A 25,970-nucleotide genomic window follows, 5' to 3' on the forward strand; every position below is an offset into this window, starting at 1 on the left:
TTGATCATACTTGCCGAAGATTCTGCCAGTTTGTTTTCATTTTGTTTTCATTACTGGAGTAGAGAGAGCAGGGAAGCAAGACACGAATGCCTTCTATTTCATCATAACAAAAAACAAATGGCCATGTTTTAGTGTGGCGAATTGATCCACAACATTGGAATAATACATCGGATATTGCTTTTGAAAACTGCATCAAAATCGGCATTTCCCTGCTCTAGTTATGCACTTTATATGCTAAAATGTCACGTAAACTTAAAAGATTACACGCAGCAACGTCTGATATAATTTGAAACCACATAAATTACTAGAGTCGGTTCTTCTCTTGGATTTGGACCAAGCTTTAGAATATCGAATGTTGCGTTTTGAAATAAAACAAACCAGAAATTTATCACCCATTGTAAAAGATATGGCACATGTACCGAATACATGTACATACATTGGCTGACCTTGTGGATTTCCTGGCCCAGCCATGCTAACCACATAAGGAGATTATACCATTAACCTAGTGCAGCTATTGTCATAGCAGGGTATTATTATGTAATACTCCTGATCCATATTTGGCGTTCTCTTGGACTGATATTATGGGAAGGCGATCATCAACAGCTATTTAACTGCGCATTTCACCCAACATAGCATATTATTTGAAAATACGAGTTGACACCATAAAACCATCATTGATCATACTTTCGAGTCAAGCTCTGTCTGCCTACACATTGGCGCCCTCTAGCAAGATCACGGGTTCAATTTGATAACAATACGCTATTTAAATAACAATTGGGCACATGCTCATTTCCCAGTACCACGTCCGTTTTAGCGTCCTTGCTTCAAACGTTGATTAAATTTCAAAGAATATGCAAAAAGACGTGGATCATAATTATATGGAAATTTAACATTATGCTAAGTCAATGTACGTTTCATTCTCACCTGTCCGATTAGTGTCTTCGAAAAGAGCACTATTGTACTCTTGTATTCAATCTCACGGTTGTTTGATGTGACAATTTATTAGTTTTTCAAACAAAACATCATGTACAACCCAATTTTAGGAGCTTTTAGGCTTAAACAGCTTAAAGCGGAATCATGCTAATGTATACAGATGCTTTTGAGTCATTTTCAACTTCAATTTCCCCTTATTTACAACATTACTCACTTTCACGGCATTTTGAAAGCTTTTTCGGATATAAAATGTATCTATTTATGACAAAATTGGTGGCGCTATTTAGATACTTGAAATTACTCTTTCGGGCTTTTAATACAAATAATTCCTTTTATTTGTTGATGAAATATGTTTATAACATTTCGTTGTTGCTTGTTTCACCTATTCCACCTGTTTTGATGGCAGTATTGATTATAAATAGCGGCACCTATAGTTTGCATTTATTTAATAATGAAGCCAATTCTATATACATCAAACAACCGTGATCTACGATTGTACACATACACACACATGACAGGTGATGAGGGTAGCCTACTAATAGTGCAAGGCAATACATTCCAAAATTGTTTTCACCTATCACTATTTTGGTTAAACTTGTTACATCACTACTTCTACCGCGAATTGATCAATTCTGTATTGATTTGATAAATTTGGCTTCTGAGGTGCTAGTGTTTTTAACTCAAGAAATTAAAGTTTGGCATTACATTTTTTGAACTATTATATTTACATATGTTGGTTCAAACCAGACCATTACCAGAAATAATGGGCGTGTTGTTCAGGACTGGTTCAATGTTAGTTAGATTGAGGTCGAAACCTCAAACCAACTAATTCACCAGTCCTCAACGCCCATTATTACTGATAACCGTCTGATAATCTCTTTATCTAATAAAGAAAAGTGATCCTGAATGACAATGGCAGTGACCGTTACTCAAGATACTTAAAAATCGACATCGTCTATCTTTCAGAGAATAAATTTCCTGGCTATGTATACTACCAAAGTTAAATACCAAACAAGAGGACACCAGATCGCTTAGTGACTCTCAGTTCGTACGTTTCTGGATGTAGGACAAGCCCGTCGATTGGTTTCAAGGTAGGCATCGGTGCGTCCTCAGATGTCTTCTCGAATTTGAACTGATGTAGAAGATGGGTTAAGAAGATGAAGAGTTGTTGTCTCGCGAGAGCTTCACCAAGACAAACACGGCGCCCTACAACAGAAATGATAAAAAGATCATGCCGCAATAAGCACGTTTCAAAGAAATCGAGAAAGCGCTTTGAAGGATCAAATAATCTAATTTGTCACCTTTATTTTGAATTGAATAATTGAATATTATGACGAGGTATTTAAATGCACATACTATAAGAGGCATATCCAAGTGTGGCATATGAATACAGGAAATAAAATGGCGACAATATATTTTAAACGGTCAAACTGCAATGAGCCAATTTCACAGAAGGCGAAAAAGCTCATCTTCCTCAAATCAAGTCATATTTATTATGATAAGACAATGCGAATACACTTTTTCATACGTGTCATTGTCTTTGATATCTTAATTTTAATTTCTTTGAGATATTGCGTCTTAGAGGTGTCGATTCACATTTTTCCACATTGTCATACCCGTTCCCCGCAATCATGCTTGTCGGCGAAGTTTCAAAACACCCCGTTTTGCATCTTAATTCGCAAACTTTTTAGATGAAAACAACCCCTTTTTTAGCGATATCACGAACTTGTTGCCCTTCAATAATGCCCAGTTTTTGGTTAAAATGCGAACGATATTTGAAAGATGCCCTTTTTTGGCAGAAACGCATGCGACAAATCCCGAAATTGAGTTTGCGTATTTTTGTTTCCCAAAATAAAATTCGAGCAGTATTATACGAATAATGAATTATTGAATATATTAGTTCTTTCTTCGTCTAGTCCCAAGAAAGTACACTGAAAAAACATCGGTGTTAAAAGTAACACCCAAGGTGTTGATTTTAACACCGAGTTGGTGTTCTGAGAGGTCCACACTTTTCGGTGTTAACGAAACAAGTGTTATTTTGACACTACAAAGTGTTATTTTGACACTGTATCCTGTTTCCGGTGTTAATTTCTTATTCAACACCGCTGGGTGTTGATTTGATCGTTTTGCCTGAATTTCCTATATTCAACACCACTGTGGTGTAATTTTAACAACACTGCGGCGATGTTCTGAGAGGTCCACACTCTTTGGTGTAGAAGTGACATTGTTAACATCTTAATCGATGAGCGTGAATTGTTTCTATTGCTTCTGTTGGTTTCCACCCAAATAATAGATCACTTTATAGATGTACAAAAAAGTCCATGCCGTGTGCCGTGCACATATAAGATTTTGCATTGACACCACGTGGTGTTAATCTAACAATCTAACACCGTAAATTAACACCAGAAGCTTCAACACCAGCTTGATGTTGCATATTCAACACCGGAGTTTTTGCAGTGTAAATGTTTAGAATATTTTATCGCTAGAATTCTTAATTAATACGATTAGTGAGGTATTATGTCAAAGTAGGTCAAATGGTAAAAACAAAATTGTACAGGGGCAAAATGAATGTTCAAAATGTTCTAATTGCAATGAAAATATATAGTCTCAAATTATCCACCTTAATAAAAGAAAACAAAAGATGTATATCTACTGGTTTAGATATAATAGTATGACCTTTGAACTATCAAGGTTTTTATCTTATATATGGCCTACTCTATCAGGTTTAACTTGAGCCCATGATGACTTCGCAGATATAGCAAATTATACCTTTTTTATTAATTCGTAAAGACATTCTATTTTTATTATGTTTGAAGCATTTTGACAATATTGTATGTATATTATCATTAATACCCTTTGCCCTATTAACTCCCTTGTGTGACCTAAACCGTAATAACTTAATTTACCCAAAGGGGCCTTCGTAGCATCCGGTGAAATCTGAAACTACATACCCACACTAACGCTTATACTGAGTTTTCAATGGTCAGTATCTCTCACTTTTTAAGTGTATTACGTACAAGATATAAATGCATGACTTTTCTTGGCATTGATCTGGTTAGTTACCTACCTATTCCAAATGGAATCAGTTCGTTCGGCTCATGAAAGTTACCGTCATCGTCCAAAAAGCGTTCCGGTCTAAACTCTTCTGGATCACCCCACAACTCAGTGTTGTGCATCACTGCGTACAAGTTAGCTATCACCACGCTATTCGTCGGAAATGTGTAGCCACGGAAAGTTGTCTTGGCCGCGGCTATATGAAACACAGACAGCGGTACTAGTGAAATTATTCGATGAAGCTCCGCAATAACGGCTTGTGTGTAAGGCAGATTCAGTTTATCGGCCAACTTTGGTAACCGGTTACGACCGACTACTGTATCTATTTCGTGATGTATGCGATCCTGCACCTTAGGATATCGGACAAGGTATTGACTGGCCCATTTAAGTGTATTTGAAGTTGTGTCTGTCCCCGCTAAGAACAGAAGTAATAATTGTCCGACCATGTTATCTGGATTTCGGAAAGAATTAGGATCATCGGATTTGTGAAGTCGTATCTCATTCAACCACAAATCGATTACGTCATTCAAGTTATTGGGGTCAAAGTTTTTACGATGACTTTCAATCATGCCGTTTATGAATTCATGCAGCTCATCAACATTTTTGTTAATTTCTTGCTTCGCCTTACTTGGGATGTTGATTGGGATAAACATTTCCAAGCCACCTGCCCCCGACAATTCATTTTGACGATTCAAAAGATTCGTAAGCCGATGAATGCGCTCATCAGAAAGTTCAAATCGAGTTCCAAAAACGACTTTGCAGATGATGTTTGATACCGCATTATTGAAATGCCAACTAAGATTGACAGATTGGCCTTGAAGGTTAGACAACTCCTCGATCAGATATGTGCTTTCTTTACTGATAGGCTCCTCAAAACGAGATGTACCAACACCAAATTGACGGAAGCAGGCTAGGGCAAAAATGCGGTATGGTGCCATGTCATTCCATTTGTTAACTACAAGAAAATTATAAAAGATAGAACGAATTAAATGAATTATTATGATTCACATTCTCTATTTTTTCAGTTTGTGTGAATAATAAAACATTAATTAGAGCCACTAAATCATGGCGAATAATAATGATGACAAAAATAAAGAGGATACAATGTTGACCACGACATCGCGTTGATGTTGAATAATGTTGAAGAGATGGTGAGGTAGATGTTTATAATGATGATGACGATGATGATAACAACAATGATTCCCCGGGGGTGGGCACTTCAAATGAAATGGATATAGGTGTAGGGCTGGCACTTTCGCACTAAGGGGCATTCGGTGAGAGCAAAATGTAAAAAATATGGGGTCATTGGGTGAGAGCATGATTTTTGGCATTCGGTGAGACCAAAATGTAAAAAATATGGGGTCATTGGGTGAGAACATGACCTTTTTTATAAATGGAATCTTTAGGTGAGAGCCGAAACAGCGCCACAAAAACCTCGAAAATCGAATTTCTAGTTCTAAATGGCTTCAAATTTCATTGTTTTTTCAAAATAAGTAACAAAATCAGTGAAAAATTAAAGTTGCTGTTCAAATTGAACTTGTAAGGGTCTTTGGGTGACAGATCAAATGGAAAAATAGGGGGTCTTCGGGTGACAGAGCATGTGTTCGTAAAAAAATAGGGGGTCTTTGGGTGACAGCGATGCTGAAAAAGGGGTCTTAACAGCCCTACATACGCGTCACCTCCAAAGTTGGAGTGCCCCCCCGGGCAATGATCACAATGTCCATGATGATGATAACAAAATAGGATGTGGTGGTTGTGGTGGTGATAGTGGTGTGGTTGTAGTTGTTGTTGTTGTGGTGGTGGTGGTGGGCGTGGTGGTGGTGGTGGTGGTTGTAGTTGTAGTTGTGGTGCTGATGATGCAGATGGTGGGTGGTGTTAGTGATGGGTGGCGCCGTCGTTGTACTGCTGCAACTGCTACATTTGCTATCTGTTATACAATGGGTAATACATTTCACAACTTACATTAATCATGCTCACTACTTACAAGATCTGCTGAATACCTTGGCTTGCATTTCATTTTCTCCTCTATCACTCAGTTTAGAATCTTGAAAAGCCTCGCGTATTGCTTTGTATTCATTAAGAACAACGACAGGTATCCCAAGTGCTGTGAACGAAAATACTTGTCCATGTTTGTTACCAAGCTCCCTAAGAAACTTGTAAAGTGGTTCGCCTTTATAGAGAGCGTAAACGATGTTGGGAGCAAATCCAATGTAAGGAATTAGAGTCCATGGTCCTGGCGGTAAGTTGCTCTTTTTAGAAAGAAAGAAAAACACAGTCACAAGGATGACGACCAGAGGATGATTTAAGCACTTCCCAGCAAGTCTTGCGGTTAGCACAGCTGTGTGAGTGAACACGACACCACTGCCCGCCCACTGCATACACACGTGCATGGTTAAATTTGAATTTGGACAGATATATTTACAGTAAAAACACCTTCTAGAGGTTGGTCGATTTCACATTTTATGTTATATACAGAAGGTGTGAATTATCCTTCATGCATACATCACTTTAGATCTGAAATCGACCAAGAAATAATGACACACGGGCAATTCTAAAACAACATCTTTTGCACAGAGTTCAATGGGATTTGAAAAGTAAAGTGGCAGTTAAAACTCTAGTGATAACACTTTTAGAGTGCATGATGGGGCTTCCTTAAATCATCCTCTGGATGACGACCAGAAGTAAAATGTTGGTAAAAGATGATCCTGAAATCATCGATAGAACAATTGAACTTTCTGCCATATTGGATTCGAGTGATCTGACGCCGTAAATATGAAACTAACAATTATGACCTGCATGGCTAATGTGTTATTTGAATAGTTAATAGATATGATGAATGTAAATACTGAAATCACCCCACTTTCATGACTATACAGGGTGTATCATACACCAAAAATGTTACGGTTTTAAATATTGTTTTCTCTCAATTGGAAGAGAACTGATATCGACAATATTTTCTGTGTACAAGTCCCTACCTGTAAAATGTGCTGTGGTTTGTGTGCCTGTACGTAGCCAACTACACCAGGCACAAAAAGAAACTCGTCAGTTACATTCATCCTTGCTGTTCAATAACTTGATAATTTTGGATTATTCTGAAATATACATTTTGTTAATTGGACTTTGCATTCTCATTTGACACCCTGTTCGTGAAAAACGAACATGAATTGACCAAGATATGCGCCTCCAAAGTCTCAAACCCCAAAATCAAAAGTTGCATTTTCAACGATTTTTAATGGGAACGCATCGTTGTATTGCACACAAGCACCACGGGCCAATCAATAAACCACACAGTGCAACAGGCACACTTGAATCGTTAAAATTGCAACTTTTCATTTTAGGGTTTGAAAGTTTGGAGGCGCATAGCTTGGTCAATTCTTGCTCAATGTTCACGAACAGGTTGTCAAATGAGAAAGCAAAGTCCAATTAACAAAATGTATATTTCAGAATAATCCAAAATTATCAAGTTATTGAACAGCAAGAATGAATATAACTGACGAGTTTCTTTTTGTGCCTGGTGTATAATTCACTGCGCTTGTTTTTAATTGCTGTTGAGTTTAACATGTTAATTTAAACATGTTACTGTCGTTTTTACAATTTTACATAATATAATGTAATTTTTGAAAGAAATGTAAACTTTTCTATAGTGTATATATAGATGGTTGCTTGGGTATACAGCTGATCATCGATGTTTTAACAACCCAAACATTATAAGTATAACCCTGGCCTCACTCAAGTTCTACACCCCCACTCTGGTCGCATTGTGGCCAATAGATGTTATGAGGCAGTGTTGAGTAAATTGTGTATTATTTGTTGTGTATACATCCACCATTTGTTTTGTAAACATCTACCAGATTTGGAAATGATACAATACATAGAGGAGGTGTAGCATTGATTTTGAATAAATCTGCCCAAAATGCTCTTGCTGATAAAGAAGAACTTGTAGACGAATTCTACAACCAGTTACAGACAGCTATGGACAACACCCCTAAAAAAAGACATTCTGATAGTTATGGGGGATCTAAATGCAAAAGTAGGCACAGACTACACACAATGGAAACAGGTAATTGGACAGCATGGATTTGGAGAAGCAAATGCCAGAGGAGAGAAACTACTCAACTTCTGTGCAGCAAACGATCTTGTTATCACCAATACCATGTTCAAACAGACCAAGAGTAGTCGTCAATGGACGTGGGAATCACCGGATCAGAAAACACACAATAAAATTGACTACATAATGATCAACAGCAAATGGAAAACCTCCATCGACAACTCAAGAAGTTTTCCCAGTGCAGATGTTGGGTCTGACCACCAACTGGTTATAGCAAACCTACGGCTCAGTTTCAAGACAAAAGCAAGACCAAATTATCCCAAACGATACGATGTTCAAAAGCTCAAAGACACTATTACTCAAAACTCCTATGCAGTTGAAATTGGAGGAAAATTCTCCCCATTGCTGGATGATGCTGACACAGATGTAGAAACTCTATGGGAAGGCATAAAAACAGCCTTCAACGAGACATCTAAGAAGGTTCTTGGCAACAGAAAGGCCCAGCATCAAGACCCATGGATTAGTGAGGAGGTTCTCCAATTAAGCGACGAGCGAAAGCAGGTTAAGATAGAAAAATGTCAGATTCCACCAAGAGAGCTCGGTATAATTTCCTCAACAGAGAAATTAAAAGGAAGACTAAAGGATGCAAAGATAAGTGGATCAAAGATCTATGTAAAAAGGTGGATAACGCACACCAAGCGGCAAAATCCAAGGAGGTTTATGCAACTATTAAGAAGATCACAAGGAAATCGAGTATCAAAATGCAAACAGTGAGGAGCAAAGATGGACAAGTCCTGACTGATTTATCTGACGTGAAAGATAGATGGAAATAAAATTACGAGGAGCTGTATAATAAAAAACTATGTCAATGTGGATGCAATTCAAATACCCCAGATGCCTAAGCTGGAAAATGAACCAGACATCCTAAGAGATGAAGTGACTAGTGCTGTTAAGAAGTTAACAGATGGAAAGGCACCGGGTTATGATAGTATAACAGCGGAAGAACTGAAAGCATCTGGAGAAACTGGCATAGATATTCTCTATAGACTCTGTAATCAAATTTGGAAGGAGGAAGTCTTCCCAGCTGACTGGGGTAGAGCAATTATTAATCCCATCTTTAAGAAGAAAGACAAACTTGACTGTGGCAACTACAGGGGCATAAGTCTACTGAGCCATGCAGGAAAGGTATTTGCTCTAATTCTCCAACGTAGAATCATAAAGAGGACAGAAGAAATTCTGTCAGAGTCCCAGGCAGGCTTCAGACCGGGAAGATCAACAACAGATCAACTGTTCACCCTCAGACAGATAGCAGAGAAACACCTTGAGAAGAAGAAAAGCCTATTCTGTTGTTACATCGACTTTGAAAAGGCATTCGATACACTGTGGCAGGAAGGTCTTTGGAAAGCGATGCAGTTCTTTGGATACTCAAACAAGCACATACAACTTCTTCAAGCACTGTATAATCAGTCTACAAGTGCAGTCAGAGTGAACGGCGAACTGACAGAGTGGTTTAGAACAACGGTGGGAGTACGTCAGGCCTGTGTACTGTCCCCACAACTCTTCAACATCCTCCTGAAATCGTAATGCTATACGCAACTAATGACACTACAATTGGCGTCAACATACAAGGTCACCTGATAAATAATCTTCGCTTTGCAGATGATATTGTGCTGATAGCCGAAAATGAAAGAGATCTGCAAACACTGACCAACAAAGTGAACCTAAACAGCTCAAATTTCGGCTTGAAGATTAACATCGCCAAGACAGAGGTACAAGTTATCAGCAAGCAACCACAGGAGCTAAACATCAACATCAATGGGGTGAAACTTCTTCAGGTAGACAAGTTCATATACCTTGGAGGTGCCATTACTCAGAGGGGAACATGCTCAGAAGATATCAGGCACAGAATTGGAAAGGCGCTTGGGGCGATTCAAAGTCTCAACAAAATCTGGCATGCTAAAGACATCACTTGCTCAACAAAAATCGAACTCTACAAAGTACTTGTCCTGTCCATCCTTATGTATGGCTCAGAAACATGGACACTGAAAAGATAGACGAAAATAGGCTGCTGACTTTTGAGATGATCTGCCTCAGGAAAATCATGGGTGTCACCAGACTAGACAAAATCAGGAACACCGTCATCAGAGAAAGCCTAGGTCTGAAGGAGACGATAATTGACAGAGTGACCACAAAAAGACTGAAATACTTTGGCCATGTCAATCGGATGCAACCATCAAGATACCCAAACATTCTCCTGACCTCCAATATCCATGGTGACAGACCACGTGGAAGACCAGCCAAGAAATGGACAGATTCTGTAAAGGCAGACTGTGCTACTAGAAACCTGAGCTCCCTGGCTGAAGCTACCAGTCTATCACGTGATCGGAGAATCTGGCAAGCCATCCTGAAACAGAAGCCATCACACATTCCCAAAATGGTGTGGACGGCTTAGGTCAAGGTAGGTAGGTCATACATCCACCATTTGTTTTGTAAACATCTACCAGATTTCCCCCCACCCGGGAACAGATAATTATTGTTGAACAGTGGTTCCCAACAGTAGCGTAACGTAGCTGGGATTTTTGTAGGGGAAAACCTGTGCGGGGCGGGAGGGGTGTGGACAAATCCACCCAAGGTGGGGTAGGTGGGGTGCATGGGATAGGTGCGGATGGTGCGACTCATCCCCAGGCCCCCGTCGCGTCGACAAGAAAGTCCACAGAGCAAGATGACCAATTGTGAATTTTGGTCATAAATGGCACTTATTTTGGTCGATTTTTGCAATCACACTGTACGTGCGTGCAAGGATGTACGTTAAAATACACGGGTCAGCCGTTCCGGGACCGTGGAACTGAAGAACAGTATATATCATATTTATTTCATTCAATTTAAGCATGGAAATAGTAGATGAGAAGGAATCACAACGAAATCGATCGCATATGTGACTAATCCCGCTTATCTATTCTTCATTACAAAGGAAGAGGACTCAACAAATTCCCTTTGAGGACACTCATATTGCCGCCATCAGCGTGATTTGGTAGCATAACTGGAAATTCATAGCGATAAATCTTTGCGCACAAACAAATTTTGAACCGGTTGTTGTGACCTTAGTTGATGAAGCGCACTTTTAACGTTCATTTAGACTGGATTTTATAAGCATTTGCAACAGATTTCTGCATTTTCAGATGCAGAGAAGTCAAAACAATACAAATATTGGGAAATTTAATCAAAATACGTTGTATTTTCGACTAAAGACACTTTTAAAAAAGTTTTACATTTTGTAAGGATAATCGTATTGTCGCTGACCCCAAATTTAATTAAAATGTAAAGGTATAAAACAAGTTGTTCCGATTGTTTCCGAAAAATGGGAACAGATTCTATCATAAGACAAACGGAAAATCAATTCTATCAAATTGCCTTCACATGTGCCCCAGACCGCCCACATAGGTAAATTTGCCCCTAAATGTTTCAAATATATGACTTTCTACTTCCGATTTTGGTAATACATCCTTCCCACAAGGCATTATTTTTGGCTATGAGCGTGTTTATAGTGAGCCAGATTATCCGATATTTAGCGTATAAGTACATCTTATACGGTATTGGTCGCCACTATAAACAGACCAATAGCGCTATTTGCCATGCATATTATACGGAACTGATATCCTTCGATATCGATGGATATTGCAGTATATGCATTCCGTATACGGTCACTATAAACAGACAGGGATTAACGATACCGTTATTCAAGGAAGTGGAGCAGGGTTATATAACTCTCCGAGATCAAATTTGTCACTATAATAACATATCACCTACAAATATGGTACGGTACTGTAGCAATAATGTTATAAAATAGGCCGGTATCGTTTCGACGGCAAACTATTTGAAATTTGCACCATATTTGTGGTTCCCACATTGCATTGCGGTGACCTCGAAGACGCTGAGTTCAACCACCTCGGATTCAGAATAGCGATATTGGTTGCCACTATAAACAGCCGAGATAACGGATAAGTCACATTCCATCCTAATCCGATATGCGTATCAGGATACCGTATAAATACCGTACACCACTATAAACACGCTCTATGTTATCCCATCTGTCCCATAATGCATTCATATTTCCCGTCCTTTCCTGCTCACCGGGAAAGCGGCCGGGCCGCATTTAGTCCATACGCATTGGTCGCTTGACTGCAGCTTTAGAATTGAAAATGTTATGTCAAAGAAATGTTACGTCACCGATGACCATCGTGTTGGGATATAATCCCGAGGATTATGATATAACTATAGCGGTTGACGTGTATAGAAACGTCAATGTACATGTCGGCAATGTGTTTGGAACTTTGATGATGGTTAGTTGTGATTCCTTCTCATCTACTATTTCCATGATTTAAGGGATCCAAAATGAGCGTTTATTGCGTTTCGACAGTATTTTTGTGGGACATGAGAGCACATCAGACCTATCGAATTGCATTCTGAATACGAAGCATGTCTTTCTGATATCAAATAATTTTCATTTTTTAAAATCACAATATAATACAAATTTTATGACAAATTATAAAATTTGATATTTTTCAAATTTTGATATATAACAGTCCTCGAAGTAAATTATATAAATCTAATGATATATTCTTAAAGTGTATGTAGCAGAGAGGAAAAGCCGACGGTCAATTGAAAATTTTGACCTTTCATATTGAAGATATGGATTTTTTCCCAAAAGACCTAATTTTTTGGTGTTTTGGGAAAAAAATCCATATCTTCAATACGAAAGGTCAAAATTTTGATCGTCGGCTTTTCATCCCACCTACATACACTTTAAGTATAAATCATCAGATTTATAAAGTTTACTTCAAGTACTGTTAAATATCAAAAATATCAATTTTAATGATTTGCCATAAAATGTGTATTAAATTGCGAATTTCAAAAATCAAAATTATTTGATATCAGAATGACATTCTTCGTATTCAGAATGCAATTCGATATGTCTGATGTGCTCTAATGTCCCAAAATAAATACTGTCCAAACGTTCATACCCCAGCCCTTAATACTAAAAAAAAAAGATATAACCTGTACATTGGGTGTAATAAAAAATAATAGCAAATCTTGTTCTATGTAGGTTTGTCAAACTTCTGCATGTAATAATAATACATGAATAATGGGTAACATGCAAGGGTAAGTCGCAGGTCACGATATAAACATCTCAAAAAAAGTAACTACCCCCCCCTTATATAATGACCATTATTCAAAAACGAGTGATTGTATTACAAATTTGCAGCAATTGACTAAATATTGACGTCACAGCGTACATTTAAATCAATGTAACCTAAGATTTGAAAGTTGCAGTAAATTGTATTGATTTGTATTCAGTGTATCTGAGTGTTTTTGTATTGTTAAAATTTGTATGTAGGCGCAACTTTCAAATCTGGACCCTACTACTTTAAATTGACCGGTGTTTTATTGTTTTCTGGGCTATCGTATCAAATGAGGTGTCAAAATGCGCAGATATAAATTCTGCTTCCAACGCATTTACAGATTTGTAATACAATAGCACCTTTTTGAATAATTATAATGAGCCATTATTTAAGGGGGGGGTAGTTACTTTCTTTGAGATATTTATAACAGACTCAGTTGTGCTATTCATTATCATTTATTGCCATTTCACATTATTGCTTCAATAACAGCAAAATGTCATGTATAATTATAATTAAAATTTATTTACAAAATAATATACCGCGATTCTCTATCAAATCAAGGGATCTTGATGAGTCTAAAGGCTACTTTCCAGCATTCTATGTCATGATATCAAAACTAACAGATATGACAGATTTTGGGATCAAGGGTTGTAACAATACACGCCCTCGTCTGCAAACAGATAATTGTCAATATTTTATACTCATTAATCAGTATCCGTAGCGTTGATTTCACGTCTGTTAATTTTCGGTGACATATAATCTGATAAGCTACATACACTTACGATGATAACATGATGATACGGATATTTGGAAATTGGATGCACATCCCTTTACAATAGAGGTTATCCACTTTACTCATGTGTGACTTCTAACAAAAGGCGCTGATTCCCGTAGTATTCCTCATTCAGACCAATTCAACGCACGATCTCGGAGTTACCTGCATGACTTTGGCGGGCTATTTTGAAACAGTCACGGTTGCACATGCAGGTACTTCTTTTGACATGATGCAGTCATGTCTACAGTAGAATTCATCTCGACCTTTGCAGGACTTAAACCCCATTAAAAGCTATTAAACCAAGATAACACTCATTGAAGCAGCTCAACTGATTAAATCAGATCTTCTCTGGTTGTGCACAAGTGTCTGTTTTCAATGTGCGACATCGCAATAAAGCTGGTATTATATAGCTTCAGTTGGGTAACCGATTATAAAGGAAACGAAAGGAAACAATGGTATGTGTACCTTTGTTCACGAAATGAGACAAAGACCTGCTTTTGTTAACCAGCATTCTTCAAAATGAGCAACATAATGATTGTTGACTTAACACGGTTTGGAAATAATTTCTTCATATTTTTGGTGTTAACTGTCGTTTACATATCCTTCCTAAAACACAAAAGTGCGACCCTCTCCAAACATCTAAATATTAGCTAAAAATTTAGGACATGTTACAAAACTATATTTTCTAGAACCTATTTAGAATAGTTTAAATGTAGCTTTTACCGTTTTTTTTGTGGCATCCTTCAGAAGTGAGCGGTCCGATACCAATATTTTCGGTCAAATCTCCATTCAATTAACACGGGGAGTTGGCTAGCTATGCCTTGCCCTCACTCATATTTTACAAAAGTGCGACCATTTCTGAACATCTAACCTAGCTGTAATTTTAGGTCATGTTAGAGAAATATATTTGCTAGAAGTTTTGGAGAATAAATAAAATATTGGCTGGTTATTTTTCACACAGTGATGTTAACTAGGCAAGTGTCCATTCTTCCAACATACATCATTTGTAGAGGTCACGCGTCAATGGTGAGAGCACTGTGTATTGTGTATAGGAAAACGGACAGTAACTGCAGTATGAAAGTCCTAAACAAGGTATAGCAGTCGCTGAAAGGATAATTATGCAGCTTATAGAACACGGATAACCAGGAAAGTTGAAAAGAAGGAGGAAGAACGGAATTATATCCTTGAGATTATCCCGTAGGTTATCCTGTCGCACCTATTCATAGTCCTTTATTCTCAAGTAGTTACACATCTACTTGAAAGTAGCCTTTGATGTGATGTACCTTGCCGACTACGGTTGATTAATTTTCATTCCAGAATTGAAACCATATCCAATGTTTCTATAGATAATTCCTTGAACGTATGACACGTGTGTGTTAAGTACCTGATGTTGCTCTGCAGGGATACCGCACGTGGATACTATAAGAAAGAAATGTAGTTTTGTAAAGATTCCAAAAAAATCCGCCCATTTTGGAATACATATTAATTATTTAGGAGAGTGTTTTAGGATTTTGTTAGAAACGGGATGATTTTTGATCATCTATATTTTATTGTTTTAATGTATTTTCCTGTCATTTCCTGCAAACCTAATAAAGATATTTTGATAATTGAAAATAGTCTGTATCATAAATCGTAGAGGTTGAAAGCGTAACCAAGCGTGCAAAATTATTATTTGCCATGGAACTTCGGTCATATTTTATTTGAAATAAACTTGATGTTAGGATCTGCATGCATGGTATGCATGGTATTGATGGTATACAGACACTGACCTTTCCTAAAACCAGTAAGCAGCAACTTGTGTATCACACCCGTCATGGGTTCGAACCCTTTTGTTGTATTTTATTGTTAAACCTAAATAGCGTGATTGCTTTTGAATGAGCGGCAACACACATATTTTGTTTGAGGATAGCTGGATCTATCTCCTTCTTTTACATCTTCTCTGGGATAACCTCTATATTTATACGACACAAGTTCCCATATTAATCTTTACGGAAAAGATTCAATATGATTCATGGCCGTATCATTATATTATTATGCATTGTGGAGCAACATCAAGGATAACGAGACACAAACCCAATCATATTGAGCGTGTTTATAGTGAATATACCGCATATTGAGTATACCGTATACGATAATCCTTGTATATATACCGATACCCTTGCTGTTAATAGTGAGACACAGTTACCGCACAAATTATATACCAACTAACATTATCGTACATTTGCAATGACCCCGAGGTCACACGGGGAATGTGTAAATATTGTGGCGCGAGTTATAAACAGCCCATTCAACAATATGATCATGGCGGTGAACATGTAGCTTCTATTTTGATAACTCTTGGGGGTGAGAATCGTTCCGAATGTCCTGCGCGCATCCTACGCATCATGAAGAAGCTCCCACTTCCGGTAATACCGCACACAATTTATACTGGTGTGTTTATAGTGGGAATATCTCGCCACAATATATCCTTCGGTTTAGAAGGATATTGATGTACCGTACATACATATACTGCTAGTGTTTATAGTGGGCAAGTATCCGGATAATCTCTAACCGGGTAGAAATTGTACCGCAATGAGCGTGTTTATAGTGAGACAATCTTTCCGTTATTTAGCTAAACTACCGCGTAGTCTAGATTTGCAATGATTAGTAAAACATAAACAAATATAGACTGCGTGGCAGTCCAGCTAAATACCGCATAATCTGGCTCACTATAAACACGCTCTATGTACCGCACATCTGCTCCCACTATAAACACGCTCATTGTCACTTTTACGAATAGCCTGGTGGTGGCAAAATAACATATGGTATAAAGGGACAATGCGTTACGTAATGGATTGCCTATCCAGCCGTGTTCTGACGGGTTGAAAATTTCAGGTATCGGACTCCATGTGCGTCCACATGACGGTTTCGATCACAACTTAGGAGTGTATGCCGGATACGATATACCTGATATAGACGAATCCAACGAGCCAAGTCATGGTCAGGATTATTTGGTCGGCCATCTTTGGTTTCCCGCTAGCACCAACCTGGTGTTTTGAGCGCCCGATTGTGCAAATAAAAGCCGCCTAACACCTAGAGAAGATGCAAAGACGAGGAGGGTTAATAGAATAATATATACAATAGAGGTAATCCTGTCGCATCTATTCATACATAGTCCTTTTGTTCATCCATTTATACATCTATGAATAGATGCGACGGGATTACCTGCGGAATTATCTCTATTGTATTATTCTATTAACCCTCCTCGACCTTCTCTAGGTGTAAGGCGGCTTTTATTTGCACAACTGTTGGAACTGTATTGTGTTGTAAACTTAAAATCATTCTTTTGTCTACCTGTGTTTTCGCGGAAGGTGTAAAACGGGTGATGGAATGCAGTTTAAAATTTCCGCCAAGGCCGAATCATTTCACATTTTGGATGCATTGTAGCCGGCGGGGACCCAACTAAAGGCTGCTAGTCAGGTGTAGGAATGCGTGTATTTGGATTCGTCTATAGACGAATCCAACGAGCCAAGTCATGGTCAGGATTTGGTCGGCCATTTTCGGGTCCCCGCTAGCACCAACCTGGTGTTTTGAGCGCCCCATTGTGCAAATAAAAGCCGCCGAACACCTAGAGAAGATGCAAGGACGAGGAGGGTTAATAGAATAATATATACAATAGAGATAATTCGGCAGGTAATCCCGCCGCATCTATTCATACATAGTCCTTTTGTAGCGTTTGATATGGTGTATGAGACCGCCATGGTTGATCAATTTGCACCCTGGAATTGGAAATATTTCCAATGTTTCTATAGATAATTAGTTGGAAAGTATTAAAGACCCCCCCCCAAAAAAAAAAATTGTAAATATAGACATATAAGTTTATGATTGTTAGCATTTTTTCAGAGAAGTGATGATTATTGATCATTTTTATTTAGTTTTTTTCTGTATTTTCGGTGGTTTTCTGAAGCCTGATAATCAAGATATTCTGGTACAAGCACTACAAGCAGGTTGCACTCATCACCTGTGTATGTCTGCAATCATAGATCAGTCCCAGAACAACGCCAAATATGGATTAAAAGACCTTTGACCTTGGATGTACACAGCATGTTATGATCTAATGGGAAACTGTGCACATCAACAAACACCATTTCTATCAAAAAGGCAACGGCCGATGTAATTTGAAACCACATAAATTACTAGAGTTGGTTCTTCTCTTGGATTTGGACCAAGCTTTAGAATATCGACTGTTGCGTTTTGAAATAAAACAAACCAGAAATTTATCACCCATTGTAAAAGATATGGCACATGTACCGAATACATGTACATACATTGGCTGACCTTGTGGATTTCCTGGCCCAGCAATGCTAACCACATAAGGAGATTATACGATTAACCTAGTGCAGCTATTGTCATAGCAGGGTATTATTATGTCAGGGGTGCAAATTGTGTTTTCTTCCTCAGGAGCAAGGTTTTTAGGCTCAAGAATTCCTCAATCATACCATGCATAAAATAGCTTAATTCTTGCCTTCAAAAGATGAGAATGTTAGGTCTTCTAGCATCCAAAAAAGGCTTTATGATGACAATGTGCGCCCGTAGCGCGCAAAAATTTGGTATTTTAAACTAGTTTGGGTCAATTTTGGTCGGACAGAGGCTCATTTCCCCTTTTATTTTCATTTACCCCCATTCCTCTTTCATTTTTTGTCAGAGGAGCACAACTTGTTTTCTTTTCTTCTCTCTCCTCCTTTTTCCTCTCTTTCTTTTTTCTTCCAATGGCATTATTTCCTCAATTTTGACTCTCATTTCCTAGGAGCGGTGCTCCCCGCTCCCGCACAATTTGCATCCCTGTATTATGTAATACTCCTGATCCATATTTGGCGTTCTCTTGGACTGTGAATACAATACCTCTTTTTTCAAAGATACTTATCGTACATGTGCGAGTGATCAGAATGATATGGTTCAATGCATAGATACCGCGTGTAGTTAATCCAATTATTATGTCACTTCAACAGCGAATAGACCATGTAGAAGCTGTGTGTTTTGCCGAAGGGTACTGTATTGTGTTGTATTCTTTTGTCTACCTGTGTTTTCACGGAAGGTTTAAAACGGGTGATGGAATGCAGTTTAAAATTTCCGCCAAGGCCGAAACATTTCACATTTTGGATGCATTGTAGCCGACGGGGACCCAACTAAAGGCTGCTAGTCAGGTGTAGGAATGCATGAATTTGGATTCCTCTATACCGTGTCCATATACCGTGTCCCAATAAAAAATATCCATCCGGGAAGTAGTTCCACAATATTCAAAACCAACATAAATGCATAAATCGCTAACAAAATATGATGAGTTTGAAAACAATTCCAAGTTTGACATTTAATACTTGATGAACGTTGAATAATGTGTATGGTGTCAAATTAATAAAACATTTTTGATATTTTAATTTCAAGATCAACTTGCATTTATAAATCAAATAGGCCCTAATATTAATTTGGTTACAAATAGAGTATTCAAAATTCATGTCAATGTCTGACTTAATTATGTGTAGTTCTCAGTCATTTCAGTAGTTATTATAATTATGAATGCAATTATTAGTCTTTTGTACGCAGCTATTGTATTGCGGGTGGCTCCTTAGCAACGACATGTTTTTATGGGGAGTGTTATATTTAGTGGGACGACATCTCAAGTGAAATGAAACTCGTCTCCACGCGGCACGAACCTCCAAGCGTAGAAAAGACTCTGGGCCCAGTATCAACAAAAAACATCAAGGCCGCATGGCCGGCGGCACCCGTACGACGACCCAAAACTTTGACCCAAGATTTTTTGTTACGTTGACCGAAAACATTTCAAGGCCATTTCCTTCTTTGCCCCCCTCCCCCACAACAAGTCCAGACACGCCACTGCAAATGAACTGCAAACTACTCAAATTCGGACTTCATATTGAACATTAATGATTTCAAGTTTTTCCAACTAACATTTTATATAATAATAGTGTAAAAACTGTTGACCAAATGCCTTCATTTGGAGCTCATTTTGTAAATTCTTCAAACGACTGAGGGGGCACATCCCCATTCAGACACCCCACACGACGAAAGGCCCACTACCCGGGCATTTTCCACACACCTTTTGCTCCCCCCTGATCACCCCCCCCCCTCCATCATTGTTACGTCATAACAAATGAAGATATTTTAATGGAATAAATAGAATAAGTAGGCGATATTTGTATAATTACAGTACATACTAAAATATATCCCTCCCCCTCCCTTTTACCCCCAGGCCTCATAATCATTGCACAGTCCCTTACTGATCAATTTTTAAGTTTTAATATAGCATTACAGTTAGCCACAATCGTTTGAGAATGTATTATTATATAAGATCTGAATGATTGACCTTCATGGTATTAATCACTTTCATTACCTACCTATTCCAAATGGAATCAATTCATCCGGTTCACGAATGTTGCCCACATCATCCAAAAAACGTTCTGGTCTAAACTCTTCTGGATCGCCCCACAACTCAGGACTGTGCATCACTGCGTATAAGTTGGAAATTACCACGCTATTCTTCGGGATGGCGTAGTCATAGAGCGTGTTTATAGTGAATATACCGCATATTGAGTATACCGTATACGATAATCCCTGTATATATACCGATACCCTTGATGTTTATAGTGAGACACAGTTACCGCACAAATTATATACCAACTAACATTATCGTACATTTGCAATGACCCCGAGGTCACACGGGGAGTGTCAGGGCGATGTGACTTCATAAGGGCAATGTCGGGGATTATAGGACACAATCGATGGGGAGAGATGAGGTCCGACCAGGTCCGACCGAGTCTCCTACACAGGTTACGCTCCCAGTGGAGGGGCGGAACCAAACTGGCTGATGTGGAGACTAAGCCAGTTTGCGTCGGTCTGATACTCGTCTTTGACCATGCGCAGATCTGGCTGGTCAGGAAGATATTTAATATCCCGAATTTATAATATGCCTACCAGTTCCATCTATAACCGAATTGCTAGAGAATATTTGTTACCATGTTTAATAAATTCGTATTAATCGTATAATAAAATGTGGCCAAATGTATATTTGTGTACATAGTGTTTGGATCCACTCTTCTACGGACTTGGCTACTAAGCATGTCGGGAAGGATATGGCGGTATGCTGACCTGGGTCAATATGTTCTGAGCAGATGAGGTCCGACCAATTGCCTTCGACCTTGTGTGCGATCAAGTGTGACAGGCAATTCCCAATATCATAGTAAATTCCCTGGGAGTGTGTAAATATTGTGGCGCGAGTTATAAACAGCCCATTCAACAATATGATCATGGCGGTGAACATGTAGCTTCTGTTTTGATAACTCTTAGGGGTGAAAATCGTTCCGAATGTCCTGCGCGCATCCTACGCATCATGAAGAAGCTCCTACTTCCGGTAATACCGCACACAATTTATACTGGTGTGTTTATAGTGGGAATATCTCGCCACAATATCCTTCGGTTTAGAAGGATATCGATGTACCGTACATACATATACTGCTAGTGTTTATAGTGGGCAAGTATCCGGATAATCTCTAACCGGGTAGAAATTGTACCGCAATGTACCGCACATCTGCTCCCACTATAAACACGCTCATGGAAAGTTGTCGTGTCTCCCGCTACATGAAATCCAGACAGGGGTATGAGTGAAATCATTGACCCAATACACACATATTGTACATGGAATACACCGTGACAATACGTAGTGTATTGTCACGGTGAAGACCGTGCTTGGAAGAGTATGCTGTATGCTAGCATACGTATGGTCACGGTGTATAACGTTGTCAAAATACCACGTACTTTAGTACAGTAATAGTACAGTAATAGCGCCCTCTGTTGGTTATAATTCACTTTAAAACGTATTTTCAACGTAGTGAAGAAATATTTTAGGTAATATAACACTATAGAATATAAAAAGTAGTATTTTTAGAAGTTACATTTCAAGGTCGTTACATTAAGGTTACTCAATGTTTCAACATTAAGGTTAATTTTTTTTAAACAAATTAGAGACAGCCCGTCACCCTTAAGGTTACTCATTGTTGTTTGTTGATGCTGGGGCCCAGTATCAACCAAAAACATCAAGGCCGCAGGGCCGGCAGGCCTGAGGCCGGTGACTCCATACGACGACTAAACACTCCAAGTGGGACCCCAATATAAGGGCCCCGCAGGCAAGAAAGCAAGAGTAACCTTAAGGATGACGAACTGATAACGAAAATTATGTTAAATTTACGGACAGCTCGTCACCCATTTCATAGGCCTACTTTTACATTTTTTTTACTCTTTACCCCATAATTTCCCTCATTCCTCAGGCCCTGCCCTCTATCGGGGCTAATTTATAGTTTAAGCTTGTTTGCTATTGTTTTTGGAGCAACATTGTTTCTTTATAAGCCTGCGGCGCATCCTTGAACAATATTGTCTTAGCAATATTGTCTTTTGAGATATCGCCCCGTAGCCACCCCAGCCAGCCCCATACCTCATTTTGATTTTTAACATACCAATATTCTGCTTTTTATATTCTATGGCGTCCCATATTATCTCAAATATTTCTTCACTACGCAGGGGGGGCCGGCCAAGATTGGCTGAATTTTGACGTTGTCATTGGTTTTACACGTAAACACAAAAATGTCTCAAATTATTCCAAAACTGTACGTATGTTATTAAGCACTATTTTATCAGTCTAAATCCGTTGAGGTTCGCCAGTGAACCTCATTGTAAGTACTGTTTTTTGAATGTTTTGTATGAATAACGCACGGTATGTTTATGATATGTACCTAAAATTTCCCCCATTGTGTATCGCGGTTCGCTTGGTCTAATGGTAACGGGTCTCGCCTGCGGTGCATAGGGTCCTGAGATCGAGTCCCGCTCACTCCCGGCTATAATTTTTTTCTTCACATTTATTTTGAATCCAAAAATATTTATTTTTATGTGAAAATTTATACATTCACTGAGAAATATATTTTGTGCATTTTTTTTTTTTCTGTAACGGGGCCAATAGAGCTAAAAACACAACTCAGCACGGGGCGTCCAATGTCCATGCAGTGTTGCCGTCATATTGTCTGTTTTGTTTACGATATTGGCTGTTGCCACAGTGAATAATGTAGTCCACCATCGTCTGTCACTACGTTGACAATACGTAATTATGACCAACAGAGGGCGTTATTACTGTACTAAAGTACGTGGTATTTTGACACCGGTATACACTGTGACAATACGTATGCTAGCATACAGCATACTCTTCCAAGCACGGTCTTCACCGTGACAATACACTACGTATTGTCACAGTGTTTTCCGTGTCCATACGTGAGGATCATTCGATGAAGCTCCGCAATAACGGCTTGTGTGTAAGGGAGATTCGGTTTATCATCCAACTTTGGTAACCGGTTACGACCGACTACCGTATCGATTTCGCGATGTATACGATCCTGCACCTTAGGGTATCGGATAAGGTATTGACTGCCCCATCGAAGTGTATTTGAAGTTGTGTCTGTACCAGCTGAGAAAAGAAGTAACATTTGTCCGGGCATATTATCGGGATGCCGGAAAGAATTTGGATCATCGGATTTGTGAAGTCGTATCTCATTCAAATATAAATCGATTACGTCATTCAAGTTATTGGGGTCAAACTTTTTATGATGGCTTTCAATTACACTGTTTATAAATTCATGCAGCTCATCAACAACTTATTGCATTTCCTGTTTCGCTTTACTTGGGATGTTGATCGGGAGAAACATTTCCAAGCCACCTGCCCCAAACAGTTCTTTAGACGATTCACAAGATTCGTAAGCCGATGAATGCGTTTGTCGGAAAATTCAAATCGAGTTCCAAAAACAACTTTGCAGATGATGTTTGATACGGCATTATTGAAATGCCAAGTAAGATCGACAGCTTGACCTTTAAGGCTAGCTAATTCCTCGATCAGATATGTGCTTTCTCTACTAATCAGTCCCAGAACAACGCCAAATATGGATTAAAAGACCTTTGACCTTGGATGTACAACAGCATGTTATGATCTAATGGGAAACTGAAACTGTGCACATCAACACACACCATTTCTATCAAAAAGGCAACGGCCGATATAATTTGAAACCACATAAATTACTAGAGTTGGTTCTTCTCTTGGATTTGGACCAAGCTTTAGAATATCGACTGTTGCGTTTTGAAATAAAACAAACCAGAAATTTATCACCCATTGTAAAAGATATGGCACATGTACCGAATACATGTACATACATTGGCTGACCTTATTTTGACTAGAGACATACAGTGTCGTGGTTTTTAACACACTTTGATCCTGTGTAAAGTTCGATGACTTTTTCCCGCCAAAAGCTACTCCAGTTCAATTGCTATCATGCAGTTTTGTGTAGCCTATGATGTCAACTACCTATGGTAAAAGTGCAGCTTTGTCCCCTACCTCCCAACTCTCCGGGCTCACACACTACTACTTACATGTTCTGCCAAAGGCCTTGACTTGTATTTCATTTTCGCCTCGATCACTCAGTTTTGTATCTTGAAAAGCCTCACGTATTGCATTGTATTCATTCAAAACTACGATAGGCATCCCGAGTGCTGTGAACGAAAATACTTGCCCATGTTTGTAACCAAGCTTTATCAAAAACTTGTAGAGTGGTTCGCCTTTGTAGAGCGCGTAAGCGATGTTGGGAGCAAAGCCAATGTAAGGAATTGGAGTCCATGGTCCTGGCGGTAAGTTGATCTTTTTGGAAAGAATGAAGAACACAGTCACAAGTATAACAAACACAAGTAAAATGTTAGTAACAGATGATCCGGTAATCATTGATAGAAATACTGAACTTGACGCCATAAATATAAAACCAGCAACAAATCTGTGTCAACATGCTAAAATTGGTTATTTGGATATAATGTAATTTTTAAGGTGGTATTTGAGGCATATTCCAGAACTTAGTAAATGATTGATCTGAGTATTTTTATTTATTTATTTATTTATAACATTCGGCGAAACGCCAGGCTAAACCCAATATTGACAAGCAATAAATTGAAGGGATGCCTATACATGAATAACATCAAAAACAAGGAGTATGTTTTAAACAGATTAATTGAGTAGGGTAAAGTACACTGCACCTCTTGTTTTGAGCAAATCAGACATACGGTTTCCATAAAACATCAATTTATACTTTCTTTGTATCCAATTGTTTTTATCAATAATCAATATAGCTAATGTTTTTATCAATAAATAATATAGCAAAAATCAGTGATAATATGTTCTATTGTATTTTATAGTCTAGCAGCTCTCTAATTTGCATATTTACATAATTAATTAGCTAATTTGCAAATTTGGGCAAAGTCATTAGGAACACCAAGATATAAACCAATAATCTGCTAGATAAAAATGTTGTGAACATTTATGCATTGTTTTTTTAGCAAAATATTGGTAAGATTGACATAATTATTAATGAGCACTTTGAGCATAGTAGCTTTTAGCTATTATTTGTATTGATTATTGATAGAAAACAATACAATACAAAGAAATTTAAAATGTGTTTATTATAAAAACATATATAAATATATATCTGCATATGCATGTCATGTTTTCATTTGTAATTTCATGTTTAATTGTGCTAGTGTGCGATGCGTAATTCTTTCCCTGTATATAATTAGAGCGTTGGCAAGATTCAGATGTTCCGGTCATTGTCTTCGTGTTGAGACAGGAAGGAGGGATAATTTGGAATAATATGAGCGCATTTATATCCATCTTGATTTGTGATAAGGGAAGATGAGTTCCACTTCGAATTCCTTTTTAACTTAAGTGCAGTTAATTTGGTGAGTTTAGGCACAGGTATTTCCCTCCCTGTTCAGACTGGAAGGAAACGATGAAATATTTCCGTCATTTTCATCCTATAAAAGGATTTTAAAAGAAATTGCTTATTGCCACAATTCACTACTCTTTAACATTTCAATGTTTGATATATGTATATGTTTCTAAAATATTTGAAAT

General features: G+C 38.3%; 3 protein-coding genes across 3 annotated transcripts; 2 read left to right on the forward strand and 1 right to left on the reverse strand.

Annotated features, from left to right (window-relative positions):
• Positions 1-579: 579 nt before the first annotated feature.
• Positions 580-4,958, reverse strand: LOC140137609 (cytochrome P450 2J4-like). Its single transcript, XM_072159345.1, has 2 exons — positions 4,001-4,958; positions 580-2,139 (listed from the first exon to the last, which is right to left on the reverse strand). The coding sequence occupies exons 1-2, from the start codon at positions 4,923-4,925 to the stop codon at positions 1,934-1,936; spliced, it is 1,131 nt and encodes a 376-aa protein (XP_072015446.1). The 5' UTR covers positions 4,926-4,958; the 3' UTR covers positions 580-1,933.
• Positions 4,959-7,996: 3,038 nt separating this feature from the next.
• LOC140137137 (craniofacial development protein 2-like) lies at positions 7,997-8,809 on the forward strand. The gene has a single exon (XM_072158792.1). It carries the CDS (start codon positions 7,997-7,999, stop codon positions 8,807-8,809), a length of 813 nt encoding a protein of 270 aa, XP_072014893.1.
• A 1,327-nt stretch (positions 8,810-10,136) lies between these two features.
• LOC140137139 (uncharacterized) lies at positions 10,137-10,487 on the forward strand. Its single transcript, XM_072158793.1, has one exon. The coding sequence runs from the start codon at positions 10,137-10,139 to the stop codon at positions 10,485-10,487; it is 351 nt and encodes a 116-aa protein (XP_072014894.1).
• Positions 10,488-25,970: the final 15,483 nt, after the last annotated feature.

Source organism: Amphiura filiformis, chromosome 17 (assembly GCF_039555335.1).
Source record: "Amphiura filiformis chromosome 17, Afil_fr2py, whole genome shotgun sequence".
In the NCBI taxonomy this organism is placed as follows: domain Eukaryota; kingdom Metazoa; phylum Echinodermata; class Ophiuroidea; order Amphilepidida; family Amphiuridae; genus Amphiura; species Amphiura filiformis.